The sequence below is a fragment of the Macaca mulatta genome, chromosome 19 (assembly GCF_049350105.2).
Source record: "Macaca mulatta isolate MMU2019108-1 chromosome 19, T2T-MMU8v2.0, whole genome shotgun sequence".
NCBI lineage: Eukaryota > Metazoa > Chordata > Mammalia > Primates > Cercopithecidae > Macaca > Macaca mulatta.
In genome coordinates this window covers 18892618-18909090 of record NC_133424.1, presented here as the reverse complement: position 1 = coordinate 18909090, position 16473 = coordinate 18892618, and the positions used below count along the sequence as shown (strand labels likewise).

Below are 16473 nucleotides of genomic sequence, written 5' to 3'. Positions count from 1 at the left end.
TGTACTCCCAGCTGCCTGATCCTTGCTGTGTCCCCAGTCCAGGGCCCAGCCCACAGTGGGAACTTTCTGAATGACTGGGACAGCCATTCATACAGGGTGAGGGGCCTCCTTAGGTGGGGGCCCCAGATTGCAGGAGGAGCCTGGTGTTTCCAGCGTCTTTCACTCCTGAGAGGAGGCACTGGTGTCTCGCCAAGTCCCTGGCTGGCCTCAGGAGTGGACCCACAGCACTCACCTCTCCTCCCAGCAGTTTACTGCACACCTACTGTGCCTCTGGCACTGTGCTGGGCACAGGAGACACAGGGGGGCCCCATGCATACCCATCCACCCTGTCACAGAGGCTGTCAATTACCACCCAGAGTGCTACAATGGGGACACCCAGGAAGCTGTAGGAGTCAGAGGAGATGCCTAGGTAGCCAGGAGGGCTTCCTGGAAGAGGAATTTATTTTGTGGGTTTATTTTTTTGAGATGGAGTCTCATTCCATCACCCAGACTGGAGTGTAGTGGTGCAATCTCAGCTTACTGCAACCTCAGCCTCCCTGGTTCACTCAATTCTCCTGCCTCAGCCTCCCGAGTAGCAGGGATTACAGGCGTTTACCACCATGGCCGGCTAATTTTTGGATTTTTAGTAGAGATGGGGTTTCTCCATGTTGGCCAGGCTGGTCTCGAACTCCTGACCTCAAATGATCCACCTGCCTTGGCCTCCCAAAGTGCTGGGATTACAGGCGTGAGCCACCGCACCTGGCCAGGTTTTTGTTTTTGAGATGGAGACTCACTCTGTCACTCAGGATGGAGTGCAGTGGCATGATCACTGCTCACTGCAGCCTTGACCTCCCCCCCAGGCTCAGATGATCCTCCCATCTCAACCTCCTGAGTAGCTGGGACTACAGGTGTGTGCCACCACACCTGTCTAATTTTTGTATTTTTTGTAGAGATGGGAGTCTCACCATGTTGCCCAGGCTGGTCTCGAACTCCTGACCTCAAGTGATACACCCGCCTCAGCCTCCCAAAGCGCTGGGATTATAAGCGAGAGCCCACACCCTGATCATTGTATTTACTGAGCATCAAGCTCCAGGGTAAGGGCTGTAAAAGCAGAATCTCATTGAATTCCCACAAAAGCCCCATGAGGAATGGGTAAACCAAGGCTCAAAACAGCAAAGAGCCGGGCGTGGTGGCTCATGCCTGGAATCCCAGAGCTTTGGGAGGCTGAGGTGGGTAGAGAGCTTAAGCCCAGGAGTTCGAGACCAGCCTGGGCAATGTGGCAAGACCCTGTCTCTACATTAAATAATAATAATGAGTCAACCCTATGGGAAAGACCACCCAGCTATGAACACCCCCACTGGGGGTGCAAGAACCCTCAGTCCTCAGTGACTCCAAGGAAGTTCCCCCAACCCACGGGGTCCACTTGCTCCAGGACATCTTCCTTCTTTTTTTTTTTTTTTTTTTTTTTTTTTTTTTTTTTTTTTTTTTTTTTTTTTTGAGACGGAGTCTCGCTGTGTCGCCCAGGCTGGAGTGCAGTGGCCGGATCTCAGCTCACTGCAAGCTCTGCCTCCCGGGTTTTTACGCCATTCTCCTGCCTCAGCCTCCCGAGTAGCCGGGACTACAGGCGCCCGCCACCTCGTCCGGCTAGTTTTTTGTATTTTTTAGTAGAGACGGGGTTTCACCGTGTTAGCCAGGATGGTCTCGAACTCCTGACCTCGTGATCCGCCCGTCTCGGCCTCCCAAAGTGCTGGGATTACAGGCTTGAGCCACCGCGCCCGGCCTGACATCTTCCTTCTTGTGCAAGTCCCTTTGCTGTCAAAAGTTTATTCTCAGAGAGCCAGAGACCAGGGTATCTTCATCCCTGCTGAGGACAGGCCTAGGGAATGAACACGTCCGTTTGTGTTCTTCAAGGCCCTCCACTCCGGCCAGGCGCGGTGGCTCAAGCCTGTAATCCCAGCACTTTGGGAGGCCGAGACGGGCGGATCACGAGGTCGGGAGATCGAGACCATCCTGGCTAACACGGTGAAACCCCGTCTCTACTAAAAAAAAATACAAAAAAAAACTAGCCGGGCGAGGTGGCGGCGCCTGTAGTCCCAGCTACTCGGGAGGCTGAGGCAGGAGAATGGCGTGAACCCGGGAGGCGGAGCTTGCAGTGAGCTGAGATCAGGCCACTGCACTCCAGCCTGGGCGACAGAGCGAGACTCCGTCTCAAAAAAAAAAAAAAAAAAGGCCCTCCAACTCCAGAGAAGCCGGCCTGGCTTCACCTTCCCACCCCTACTCTCCCTGGCCGTGACACAGGGGACAAGGGGCTTCAACTGGTGGAGCCTCAGTTTCCCTGTCTGTAAGGGTGGCAATGGCATGGCATCCCCTGTCAGAGTGATAGGGATTTTTTGTTTTTTTCTTCTGAGAAGTCTCGCTCTGTCGCCCAGGCTGGAGTGCAGTGGCGCGATCTCGGCTCACAGAAACCTCCCCCTCCTGGGTTTAAGTGATTCTCCTGCCTCAGCCTCCCGAGTAGCTGGGATTACAGGCACCTGCCACCACGCCCAGCTAATTTTTGTATTTTTAGTAGAGATGGGGTTTCACCATGTTGGTCAGGCTGGTCTTGAACTCCTGACCTCAGGTGATCCACCCACCTCAGCTTCCTAAAGTGCTGGGATTACAGGCGTGAGCCACGGCGCCTAGCCGTGATGTGGATTTTGTATGTTCTGGAGGTTGACGCAGATCATCGCTCAAATCCCAGTGCCTGTGTTACCACAGGCAAATTCCTCAACCTTCCTGTGTGTTGCAACAAGTCCCTGGTTTGTTGTTGTTGTTGTTGTTGTTGTTGTTTGAGACTGAGTCTCGCTCTGTTGCCCAGGCTGGAGTACAGTGGTGTGATCTCGGCTCACTGTGACCTCCACCTCCCGGGTTCAAGTAATTCCCCTGCTTCAGCTTCCTGAGTAGCTGGGATTACAGGCACGTGCCACCACACCTGGTTAATTTTTGTATTTTTACTAGAGACAGGGTTTTGCCATGTTGACCAGGCTGGTCTGGAACTCCTGACCTCAGGTGATCCACCCACCTTGGCCTCCCAAAGTGCTGGGATTCCAGGTGTGAGCCACCGCACCCAGCCAGACCCCTGATTTTGAGGAAAGAGACCACTCAGGGCAGAATCCCCCCCTCATCACTCACTCAGCACATGGTCACCAGCTGCCCTGGGCCCAGCACCACTGAGAATGGAAACCCAGTGACACAGGGTCCCTCTACTTCCGGGCACCCAGGTGAACTCCGGCCTCACACAAGGACACACAGGAAATGTAAGTGTATTTCAACTGTTTTATTTGCTTACTCTGGTGTCAAATTTGGGGTCTCCTAGAGCTCAGCCCCAGGCAGAGTCCGGCATATCCTTCTCCGCCTGGGAGGTCCGGGACACAGGAGTTTCAGAAAAGGCACTGGCAAAAGTTCTAGGGGGATCAGGGAGAAGCCACGCTGAGCCTGGAGGGACCGGGCCCTCCTTTGGGGACAGAAAACACAGTCACCTTTGGAAGGGAAGGGTTTTCTCCTAGAGAGAAATTTAAGACAAGATAAAAACCTGAGATGTTAGAGGAGCCCCCAGAAACAAGCTGGCGCTCCTCTGGGCAGGCAGAGTGTGAACTCGGCTTCCAAAGGCTCAGGGGAAGCTTGCCTGGCCCTCAGCCAGGCTCAGATGCCACAGGCCTTGGCAAGCAGAAAGCCTAACTCAAATCCCTATGTGGGATCTCCTTGAGACAAAGTGTCAGGACACAAAAGCCCTCAGGCCCCAGACTCCACCTCTGTGAATGGCTTGGGCCAGACGCTGGTCTGGATCGTCAGGAGCCACGGCCACTACCCAGTGACCAATTCGTGTCCCTTTTTTGTGTGTTCTGTGAGCGCTGGAGAGGCAGGCACTTCTGTGGGTAACTTCGGGGAGCCATGGCGGGGAGAAAGAGGAGGAGGAGAAAGGGAATTTGGGGGAGGCGGAGCAGTTTGGGGTGGGACTGGGTCCCTCAAGGCCTGGGAGTTCCCCACCACTCAGCTTGTGACAACTGTCCTGGAAACCAGGGGACAGATTCTCAGCAGGTATGTTCAGCATCCACCCAGGAATTAGCTTTCCAGCTGGGCAGCACCTGCCCCTCCAGCCATTCTGCCAAGGGTCTAAGTAGAACCCCAGCCCTCAGCCTGCCTCCTCACTGCAAAACTGGGGACACTTTCCCTCCCAGCCAGCAGCCCTGGGCCCTTATGAGGCACTTGTGCCCAGGGAAGGGAAATTTAATTTGGATTATAGAAACAAAGGCCTCTCCCGCCCCCTTAAGTTAGGATGCTGAGGACGGGTGGCCGCATGGGGCAACCTGGCAGAGACCTGCTTCCTCAACCATCATCAGCATCCCACACTGGCCGCAGGATCACACGGCTCCCAGAGGCCTCAGGACAGAGGCCGAGGCCATGGAGAATGGGGCTTTGTCCGGCTCTCTCCAAAAGGGTTCAGACGCCACAAGAGGCGGAGAGGTCAAAGGCCAACAGTCTAGACAGTGGCAGCCCAAAGGGGGCCGGCTGTGCGGGGCAGATTTCCACGAGCCATCCCCTCCACCCAGTCACTTCCCCAGGGCACGGGAGTGCAGATGTAAACATACCAGCGGGTCTCGCTCCCTGGAAGAAACTTCCAAGACTAAAAGGCATCTTGAATCTACTTCTCCAGCTCTTCCATCTGCCCCAGAGTGGATACTTTCTGTTCTAGATGTTTCTATGCCAGCAATGAGCAGAAGAGCGGAGCAGGAAATTCCATTTTGTTTTTTGTTTTGTTTTGTTTTGTTTTGTTTTGGAGACGGAGTCTTGCTATGTTGCCCAGTCTGGAATGCAGTGGCGCGATCTCGGCCCACTGCAACCTCCACCTCCCGGGTTCAAGCAATTCTCCTGCCTCAGCCTCCCGAGTAGCTGGGATTACAGGTGCGCACCTGACTAATTTTTGTATTTTCAGTACAGACGGGGTTTTGCTATGTTGGCCAGGCTGGTCCCAAACTCCTGGCCTCAAGCAATCAGCCTGCCTTGGCCTCCCAACGTACTGGGATAACAGGCGTAAGCCACCGTGCCTGGCCCCCTTTTTACCCTCAATTTTGAGACAGGGTCTTTCTCTGTTGCCCAGGCTGGGGTACAGTGGTGTAATCACGGCTTACTGCAGCCTCCACCTTCCGGGCTCAGATAAGCCTCCCAACTCAGCCTCCCAAGTAGCTGGGACTACAGGTGCTTGTTACCACACCTGGCTAATTTTTTTTTTTTTTAAATTTATGTAGAGATGGGGTCTTGCCATGCTGCCCAGGACTGGTCTTGAACTCCTGGGCTCAAGCAATCCTCCCACCTCAGCCTCCCAAAGCACTGGGATCATAGACATGAACCATCTACAGGATTCCCCTCCTTGCCCAGAAACTACTGCCATCTGGGACATTTCCTCCACACATCTGGCTCTGATGGAGAAGCTGTGAACTCGGCCCCCACCCCCTGTCCCTGCCCAGCCCTGCCTCTCCAAGTAGCCTCAGGCTTGTTCCAGCCCTTGATTGCAGCAGGTGGGCTAGGTGGCCCCAAGCTCAGCCCACTCACCTTGAATTCCTGCTTCTTCCTTTCTTTCCTTTCCACTCCATCTTATTTCTTTTTTGAGCTACATCCCCACACACATACCACTGACCTTTGTGGTGGGGAGGGGGTGCTAGGGGCCGAATAAAGGAATAAAGTGCACAGACTTGGGGCATCTTAAAAGAGATGCCATCATCAAGCTGGTCAGGGCACCAGGTGCCCCGATCGCTGTCCCTGTACCCCTGTTCCCTGCCTCAGCACCCTCCATGAGGACTCATCAGGGAAGCCCCCCAATCACTTCTCACCTTTCTCCCCCAGCCTTCCCACCACACCCCTCAGCCTGTCTTTCCACCATTGACACTTGCCACTCCTATTCCTCTTCCCAACACCTGCCAAGTCCCACCCACTTTGCAGACCCTTCCTATGCCACATGTAGCCCCTACTCCAGGCTCTGAAAATGAGGCGAGAGGGAATGGGACTTGGTCCTTACCTTCTTGCATGAGGACTTTTTTTTTTTTTTTTTTTTTTTTTGAGACAAGGTCTTGCTCTGTTGCCCAGGCTGGACTATAGTGGTGTGATCATGGCTCACTGGGGCTTCAACCTCCCAGGCACAGGTAATCCTCCTGCCTCAGCCTCCTGAGTATCTGGGACCACAGGCATGCACCACCACATCTGGCTAATTTTTGTATGTTTTGGTAGATGTGGGGGCTCTTGCTATGTTGCCCAGGCTGGTCTTGAACTCCTGGGCTCAAGAGATTCTCCTGCCTCAACCTCCCAAAGTGCTAGGATTACAGGTGTGAGTCACCAAACCTAGCCCACGTGAGGCTATTCTAAGCTGAGACCCAACAAAGGTGGAAAAACACACCATACAATGCATAGATGAGTTCCACCAAAAGAAAAATATTTGTAAAAAACTCGGCCAGGCGCGATAGCTCACACCTGTAATCCCAGCACTTTGGGAGGCGAAGGCAGGCGGATCACCTGAGGTCAGGATTTCAAGACCAGCCTGGCCAACATGGCGAGGCTGCATCTCTACTAAAAATACAAAAATTAGCCAAGCATGGTGGTGTGTACCTGTAATCCCAGCTACTCGGGAGGCTGAGGCAGGAGACTTTTGTAAACCCAGGAGGCGGAGGTTGCAGTGAGCTGAGATCACACCATTGCACTCTAGCCCGGGGGACAGTGTGAGAGTCCGTCTCAAAAAATAAGAACGAAAAATAACAATGAGAAAATGTAAATGAGCCAAATGTTGTGCATTATGAGGAAGGATGGGATACTGGCTTGACTCGGTGAGGAAATGTGAACACAAATGTCCCTGCAAGAACACAAAGATTGGGCCGGGCGCGGTGGCTCAAGCCTGTAATCCCAGCACTTTGGGAGGCCGAGACGGGTGGATCACGAGGTCAGGAGATCGAGACCATCCTGGCGAACACGGTGAAACCCCGTCTCTACTAAAAAAAAATACAAAAAACTAGCCGGGCGAGGTGGTGGGCACCTGTAGTCCCAGCTACTCGGGAGGCTGAGGCAAGAGAATGGTGTGAACCCGGGAGGCAGAGCTTGCAGTGAGCCGAGATCTGGCCACTGCACTCCAGCCTGGGTGACAGAGCAAGACTCTGTCTCAAAAAAAAAAAAAAAGAACACAAAGATGACACACACACACTTGACAATGAGCAGACAATAGGTTATATCTCTAAGGAGCTATGTCACACGGTGCTTTAAACACAGAGGTGAAATGAAGACAAAAGAAAGATGGAGCCTGGGGCAGGTGCTTAGCTCAGTTCAGGCCTGGCACACCCTCTTCCCCATGTTGCCCGTCTTAGCTAGATCTGTTTTCTCCTCAGAGGCCCACAGACGAGACCTTTGAGGAACAGAGCAAGATGAAGTCTGAAGTTGTTTTCCACAAGACCTCTGGGTGATCCCCGAGTCTTCAGTTGTTCCCTACATTCAAAAGAGGCCACAGTTTCCCTTCACAGAAGCTGGGGGGACAGATGCAGTGCTGCCTCCCACACTCGATTTCTCAGGACACAGAGAGCTACCAGGGGTGTGGAGGGGGCATTTCGAGCAAAAAGAAGGCTGGAGTGGAGGGAACAATAGTGTCCCTACTCATTTCCACCTGCCAGTCACAGTCCACACCCACTGCCAGGCACCTACTGCAAGTCACCTACCAGCATCCACCTTCCCCTCCAGAGAAAGCCCAAGGCTTGGAAAACGTGTTTCACAGAAACCCATCATCCCAGTTCCCAAATGATCTAGAAACCCAACAGAGGTAGGAACCACTGCCAGCATTGGAACTGGAGACAAGGAAGGTGAACGCTGAAGAAAACAAAACTCTCAGTTGTTTTAAAAAAGAACTGGGCTGGGATCAGTGGCTCATAAGTGGATAATAAGTGCCTGTTATCCCAGCACTTTGGGAGACCGAGAAGGGAGGATCGCTTGGAGTCCAGGAGTTCGAGACCAGCCTGGGCAACATGGCAAAACTCTGTCTGTACAAAAAATTTAAAAATTAGCCAGGTGTGGTGGTACATGCCTGTAGTTCCAGCTACTCAGGAGGCTGAGATGGGAGGATCACTTGAGCCCAGGAGGCTGCAGTGATCCATGATCACACTACTGTACTCCAGCCTGGTCAACAGAACAAGACCCTGTCTCTCTCTGTCTGTCTGTCTCTCTCTCTCACACACACACACACACACACACACAACCCTAGATGTTGGGAAACCAACAAGATCAGATTCCAACTGTGTCACACGCAGGGAAACAGTATAGCCACATTCCCCCAGGCCAAAATAGAAACTGATTTCCAGAACGTGCATTTCACTCAATTGGTTTCACTGTAGGGGTCGTCCTCTCTCCCTGATGGGTATCAAGATCTGGCTGAACTTACATCATCTGAGGAACGTTACATCATTTCATCCCTGTCTAGAGTTCAAGGTTACCAGGAAGTGAGATAAAATTTGACTCCTGACTCCTGGGCGAGTATCCAAAACCAATCTACATAAAACCCCTTGGCCGCCCGGAATTCCTCCTGCTCAGACATGCCGGGACATGCAAAGCTGCCAACTCCAGCCCCCAGGCCTCCGTTTTGAGACCCCCCCACCACCCTGCTAAGGGAACAACAAACTCGTTCCGGCACCAAAACCTTGAAGCTCCAGGCCAGAAGTGGAGGGGGCGGGTTTCCGCTGCTGTGGAGTTTACATATTAAAAAAGAAAAGTCAAAAGCAGACAAAATCCGCCTTCTCACAGATGGCCCTGGTCTCCATGGCGACAGCTCATAGCTCGGTGTTGAAAGGACCACGACCCCCATGGCCACATCTGGGGCAGCAGTCCCACCCCGTCGCCTGGCCACCGACCCCATGCCTTAAGCAAGGGGTCCTCATTTTTGGCCCTAAAACCAAGACATGCCATCTTAAGTCCAGTTGTTTTTTTGAGACAGAATCTCGCTCTGTCACCCAGGCTGGAGTGCAGCCGTGCAATCGCAGCTCACTGCAACCTCTGCCTCCCGGGTTCAAGCGATTCTCCAGCCTCAGCCTCCCAAGTAGCTAGGACTGCAGGCATGCACCACCACGCCCAGCTAATGTTTATATTTTTAGTAGAGGCAGGGTTTCACCATGTTGGCTAGGCTGGTCTCGAACTCCTGATCTCAAGTGATCCACCCACCCTGGCCTCCCAAAGTGCTGGGATTACAGCCATGAGCCACTGCGCCCAGCCAAGACATGGCATCTTAAGTCCAATTTTCAGGGCAGGAGGCAAAAGTGGCCTCACCCCGGCATGGGGGGAAAAAAGACACTTTTGTTGTTGGCTAAAAAGCCTGCATTTTAACCAAAGGGAATATAAATTATTCTGTGCACAAACTAGCACTATTGGTTTAAAAAAAAAAAAAAGAGAGAGAGAGAGAGAAGAAAGAAAGAAAAAAATATGCCATATCCCAGGGTAGCCCCAGAAAGGGCCAGGCTGTTGAGCACAGGTCAAGGTCGAGGACTCAGTGAGAGGCTTTTAAATTTGGTAAAAGCCAGTCTTGGATATAAAGTGAATTCTGAAATTCCTTCACCAACAGACAGGAAAGCAGGTGAACACGTGGCTCCAGCTGTGGTATCGCAGCTCATGGACCCACCAGACCAAGATTCTCCCTGGGCATCTGGACCCCTCAGGCTGGCCTCCCTGGTCACGGCAGCTGTGTCCCCAGATGCAGGGAGGAAAACGGGAGCAAAGAAAATTTTCAGCCACTTCCCTCAAATCAACCGGAGCTTTTGTAGAGAAGGAGGAAGAGGAGATGGGCAGATCAGAATCTCTCTTCCAGATCGGATCCCCAAGTTGAAGAGCTTGTCCTTTCCTGGCCACACCCCAGAGGGTGGATGTCCCCTCGTGGGGTCCCCAGCAGGATGAGGTCTTAGGAGACCTGAGCGTTCCTCAGTGTTTGTGGCAATAGTTGATTTTGCCCTCTGACTGCTCCAGGAGGTCCAGCATCTCCTCAATGATGGCTCTCAGTGCCCTGCCCAGCTGGTCTGCGTTGTATGGCTTCCCCAGAGGGGGCACGTGGACGAAGGCTGATCGACCGTGACTCTGGTACAGAGAGGTGTAGTACGTAAAGTCGCAGAGATATCTAAGCCGCAGGGCGTGGCGGGTAAGAGAGAGACCAAAACGGGGTCAGAGGGGCAATCCGCAGACCAAGGTGACGGCACTCATCCAAACTCGAGGGAAGACCCCAGCCTCACCAGCCACCCACAAGATGGAATAACACTCTCCTCCCTCCCCAGGTTGGCAAAGATGAAAAAAATCACCAGGGTTGGTGGTGCGTGCCTGTAGTCCCAGCTACTCAGGAGGTGGAGGCGGGAGGACTGGTTGAGCCCAGGAGGTCGAGGCTGCAGCGAGCCCTGATTGCACCACTGCACTCAGCCTGGGCAAGAGAGTGAGATCCTGTCTCTTTTAAAAAAACAAAAAACAAAAACAAAAAACTTGATAACTCCCAGTGCTGTGGCACATGTGGGGAAATGGGCAGAGTGAGCTGTTGCTGGTGGGAATGAACACTGGTTATCCCCGTGTGGAAGGCAATTTGGCAGGCTAGTAAAATTATAGTCACCCAGGCTTTACAACCTGGTATTTCCATTTTTTGTTTGTTTATTGAGACAGGGTCTCACTCTGTCACCCAGTCTGGAGTGCAGTGGTGCAATCACAGCTCCCTGTAGCCTCAAACTCCTGGCCTCCAGCGATCCTCCTACCTCAGCCTCCTGAGTAGCTGCCAGTACAGGTGTGCACCATCAGCACCGGCTATATTTTCTGTTTTGTTTTTTTGAGACAGAGTCTGGCTCTGCTGCCCAGGCTGCAGTGCAGTGGCACAATCTCAGCTCAATGCAACTTCTGCCTCCTCAGCTCAAGCGATTCTCCTGCTTCAGCCTCCCGAGTAGCTGGGATTACAGGCGTGGACCACATCACATATGGCTAATTTTTGTATTTTTAGTAGAGACAGGGTTTCACCATGCTGGCCAGGCTGGGCTGAAACTCCTGACCTCCAGTGATCCGCCTGCCTCAGCCTCCCAAAGTGCTGGGATTACAGGTGTGAGCCACTATGGCTGGCCCTATTTCCAGTTTTTATTTTTATTTATTTTTTTGAGACGGAGTCATATTCTGTCACCCAGGTTGGAGTGGAGTGTTGTGATCTTGGCTCACTTCAACATCCGCCTCCCGGGTTCAAGCAATTCTCCTGCCTCAGCCTCCCAAGTAGCTGGGATTAGCGCCTGCCAGCACGTCCGGCTAATTTTTATATTTATAGTAGAGTCGGGGTTTCACCATGTTGGCCAGGCTGGTCTGGAACTCCTGACCTTGAGTGATTCACCTGCCTTGGCCTCCCAAAGTGCTGGGATTACAGGCATGGGTCACCACCACAGGGAGTGGCTTAGTAAACTCTGGTTTATCCACACCATGGAATCCTATGAAACCATTTACAAGGAATGCGGTACAGCCAGAAAAAAATGGAGAACTCGCCAGATGCATTTTTTTTTTTTTTTTTGATACGGAGTTTTGCTCTGTCACCCAGGCTGGAGTGCAGTGGTGCAATCTCGGCTCACTGCAAGCTCCGCCTCCCGGGTTCACGCCATTTTCCTGCCTTAGCCTCCCCAGTAGCTGGGACTACAGGTGCCCGCCACCATGCCCAGCTAATTTTTTGTATTTTTTTTTTTTTTAGTAGAGACAGGGTTTCACCGTGTTAGCCAGGATGGTCTGCATCTCCTGACCTTGTGATCTGCCCGCCTCGGCCTCCCAAAGTGCTGGGATTACAGGACTGAGCGACCGCGCCCGGCCAACCAGATGCATGTTGAATGTTCACAAATGAAAGCTGAGGAAGATAATTGTCAGTAAAGTGTGACTTTCGCCGTGTGACTCCATCCACATAAAAGCAAAGCAAAACAAGACAAAATCGTAAAGCAGCAGGCCAAGTGATGTATATATGTACAGAAACATGTCAGTCAGTAGGAGCTTCATGGTTTCAGTGTCTGACTTATCAGAGGGACCACTATGGAAAAAGAGAGGGAATGAGAATTTTTCCCAATTAGACATATGAGGATACATTCTAGAGTTACCTGTAATTAAAAATTAATTTTATAAAGAGACTGATGGAAGCTGGGTATGGTGGCTCACACCTGTCGTCCCAGCACTTTGGGAGGCTGAGGTGGGAGGATCCCTTGAGTCCAGGAGTTCGAGACCAGCCTGGGCAACATTGCAACACCCTGTCTCTATCAAAAATACAAAAAAATTGGGCTGGGCAGCCAGGCGCGGTGGCTTACGCCTATAATCCCAGCACTTTGGGAGACTAAGGCAGGTGGATCACCTGAGGTCAGGAGTTCAAGACCAGCCTGGCCAACATGGTGAAACGTCTCAACTAAAAATACAAAAATTTTCTGGGCATGGTGGCAGGCACCTGCAGTCCCAGCTACTTGGGAGGCTGAAGCAGGAGAATCACTTGAACCTGGGAGGCAGAGGTTGCAGTGAGCTAAGATTGTGCCATTGCACTCCAGCCTGGGCAATAAGAGCAAAACTCTATCTTAAAAAAAAAAAAATTGGGCTGGGCACGGAGGCTCAACCTGTAATTCTAGCACCTTGGGAGGTCAACGTGGGCGTATTGCTTGAGCTCAGGAGTTCAACACCAGCCTGGGCAACATGGTGAAACACCATCACTACTAAAAATACAAAAATTAGTTTGGTGTTGTGGTGGGTGCCTGTAATCCCAGCTACCCGGGAGGCTGAGGCAGGAGAATCACTTGAACCCAGGAGGTGGAGATTGCAGTGAAACAAGATCGAGCCACTGCACTCCAACCTGGGCGACAAAGCTAGATGCAGTCTCAAAAAAAACCAATAAATAAATAAAATAAAATAAAATTAGGCCAGGCGCGATGGCTCATGCCTGTAATCCTAGCACTTTGGGAGGCCGAGGCAGGCGAATCACCTGAGGTCAGGAGTTTGAGACCAGCCTGGCCAACATGATAAAATCCTATCTCTACTAAAAATACAAAAATTAGCTGGGTGTGGTGGCAGGCGCCTATAATCCCAGCCACTCAGGAGGCTGAGGCAGGAGAATCGCTTGAACCCAGGAGGCGGAGGTTGCAGCAAGCCAAGATTGTGCCACGATACTGCAGCCTGGCTCCAGCCTGGGTGACAAAGCAAGACTCTGTCTCAAAAAAAAAAAAAAAACAAACAATTAGCTGGGTTTGGTTTGGTTGTGCTACCTGGGAGGCTGAGGTGGGAGGATCACCTAAGCCCAAAAAGTCAAGGCTGCAGTGATCTGTGATTTTGCCACTGCACTCTAGCCTGGGCTACAGAACAAGATCCTGTCAAAACAAACAAACAAACAAATAACAATTAGTTTTCAATTAAAAAAGAGAAAAAAAAGTTAGCTTTAAAAAGAACTCAGTGGTGTGTGGTGGCTTTTGCCTATAATCCCAGCACTTTGGGAGGCCGAGGCAGGAGGATTACTTGAGCCCAGTTATTCAAGAGCTGTCTGGGCAATGTGGCAAGATTCTGTCTCTACAAAAAATAGAAAAATTAGGCCGGGCGCGGTGGCTCAAGCCTGTAATCCCAGCACTTTGGGAGGCCGAGACGGGCGGATCACGAGGTCAGGAGATCGAGACCATCCTGGCTAACACGGTGAAACCCCGTCTCTACTAAAAAATACAAAAAACTAGCCGGGCGCGGTGGCGGGCGCCTGTAGTCCCAACTACTCGGGAGGCTGAGGCAGGAGAATGGCGTGAACCCGGGAGGCGGAGCTTGCAGTGAGCTGAGATCCGGCCACTGCACTCCAGCCTGGGCGGCAGAGCGAGACTCCGTCTCAAAAAAAAAAAAAAAAAAAAAATAGAAAAATTAGCTGGATGTGGTGCTGTGCATCTGTAGTCCCCGCCACTTGGGAGGCTGAGGCAGGGGGGATCACTTAATCTCAGGAGGTCGAGGCTGCAGTGAGCCCTGATTATACCACTGGACTGCAGCCTAGGCAACAGAGTGAGACCCTGTCTCCAAAAACAAAAATCCTGACGGTAAATCCAGGCACTCCTTCCTTCAGCCAATCAACTGCACTGACCAACAGCCGCCTTCGAGTTGGACAAGCACACAGATTAGGGAGAAGTGAGGAAGCCAGTGCTGGGAGGGTATAACTTGGTCTGGGGAGTTGGAGAGGCCTACAAGTCACAAGGAGGTGACTCGTGTTGGAGTTAAGACTGGAAAGAGGGCCAGGAGCAGTGGCTCAGGCCTGTAATCCCAGCACTTTGGGAGGCTGAGGCAGGTGGATCACTTGAGGTCGGGAGTTCGAGACCACCCTAGTGTGGCCAAAATGGCGAAACCCCGCCTCTACTAAAAATACAAAAGTTAGCCGGATATGATGGCGCACGCCTGTAATCCCAGCTACTTGGGAGGCTGGGGCAGGAGAATCACTTGAACATCAGAGGCGGAGGTTGCAGTGAGCCAAGATCGCGCCATTGCACTCCAGCCTGTGCAACAGAGCGAGACTCCATCTCGAAAAACAAAAACAAAAAAAAGACTGGAAAGAGGAGTTCCCAGAGGAAGGTGTTTTGGGCAGAGGCCATAGGGCATGCAAAGGCCCTGAGGCTGGAGTGAGCTTGGTGTGTTTGAGGAGCAGGAGGAAGCCGGTTTATGTGTCTGGACTGCAATGGACATGGGGTGATTAGAGGCAGAGCAGGGTGGAGAGGCGGGCCAAGCACCAGGGTTAGATTTTATTCTATGTGCAATGGGAGCCATAGGGAAGGTCTAGGAAAGGGACACATGCATTTATTTATTTAGAGCCAACAGTGTCTTGTTCTGTCACCCAGGCTGGAGTGCAGTGGCGCTATCACAGCTCACTGCAGCCTCGAACTCCAGGCTCCAGCAATCCTCCCGCCTCAGTCTGCCATTTTTTTTATTTGTTAAGATGGGGTCTTCTTATGTTGCCCAGGTTGATCTTGAACTTCTGGGCTCAAGTGATCCTCCTGCCTTAGCCTCCCAAAGTGCTAGGATTATAGGTGTGAACCACTGCACCTGGCCCTGATTTAAATTTATAAAAGAACTTTTGCAATAGGTTGGATCATCTCCTCAACATTCATATTCACCTGGGACCTCAGATTGTGACGTTATTTGGGCTAGGTTTGGTGGCTCATGCCTGTAATCCCAGCACTTTAGGAGGCTGAGGAGGATGGATCACCTGAAGTCGGGAGCTCGAGACCAGCCTGACCAACATGGTGAAACCCCATCTCTACTAAAAATACAAAAAATTAGCTGGGCGTGATGACGCATGCCTGTAATCCTAGCTACTTGGTAGCCTGGAGCAGGAGAGTTGTTTGAATCCAGAAGGCGGAGGTTGCAGTGAGCCGAGATTGCGCCACTGCATTCCAGCCTGGACAACAAGAGTAAAACTCCGTCTCAAAAAAAAAAAAAGAATGTCATCTTATTTGGAAAGAGGATCTTTGCAGACGTAATTAGTTACATTAAGATGAGGTCAGCTGGGCATAGTGGCTCACGCCTGTAATCCCAACACTTTGGTAGGCGGAGGTGGGCGGATCACTGGAGGTCGGGAGTTCGAGACCAGCCTGACCAACATGGAGAAATTCTGTCCCTAATAAAAATACAGAATTAGTCATGCGTAGTGGTGCATGCCTATAATTACAAATACAAAATTAGTCACGCGTAGTGGTGCAAGCTACTTGGGAGCCTGGCGCAGGAGAACTGCTTGAACCCAAGAGGTGGAGGTTGCAATGAGCTGAGATCACACTATTGCACTCCAGCCTGGGCAACAAGAGCAAAACTCCATCTCAAAAAAATTAAAAAAAAAAAAAAAAAAAAAAAAAAAAAAAGATGAGGTTATACTGGATTAGGATGAGTCCTAAATATGACTGGTGTCCTAATAAGAAGACCATATGGCCATACACAAAGTGAAGAAGGTGATGTGAGGATGGGGGCGGGGACTGGAGTGATGTGTCTACAATCCAAGGATGGTTGGCAGCCACCAGCTGCAGGAGAGATGCCTGGGACAGATTCACCCTCAGCACCTCCAGAAGGAACCAGTCCTGCTACCACTTTGACCTTGGACTTCTGACTTCCAAGGCTGTTACACAACACGCTTCTGTTATGTGAAACCACCCGGTTTGTGGGTATTTGTTACAGCAGCTCCAGGAAATTAACATAGAAACTGACTGATTGGGTTGCGGTGGAGGCAGCAGGGAGGAAGACTGAGGTGGAGCCTGGGGCACTGTCCAGGTGGAAGATGCTGGGGGCCGCGGTGGGGACCATGATGGTGGGGAGAAGTGGGCAGATCCATGAGTCCCAGGAGCAGAATCGACAGCACCTGCTACATACAAATACTTGGCTCTGTGCCTCGTATACACTGAGTGCTTGATCCAAAGAGGCCAAGGTCAACACGCTTGACTTGTTCCACATCAGACTCAGCGAGTGGAGGGGGGAAATCCC

At 51.8% G+C, this 16473-nt stretch overlaps 1 protein-coding gene across 34 annotated transcripts in view; it reads right to left on the bottom strand.

The window, feature by feature from the left end:
• Positions 1 to 3280: 3280 nt before the first annotated feature.
• The window catches only part of PGPEP1 (pyroglutamyl-peptidase I), a 29491-nt gene continuing 16298 nt past the window's right edge, over positions 3281 to 16473 (bottom strand). For 2 of the 34 annotated variants that reach the window (XM_077976955.1, XM_077976971.1), the window contains 3 exons: positions 9326 to 10138; positions 6708 to 6912; positions 3281 to 4859 (listed from right to left, as the gene is read on the bottom strand). In XM_077976955.1, coding sequence (XP_077833081.1) covers positions 9946 to 10138 — 193 coding nt within the window. In that variant the 3' untranslated portion in view covers positions 3281 to 4859; positions 6708 to 6912; positions 9326 to 9945. 34 annotated transcript variants of the gene reach the window in all.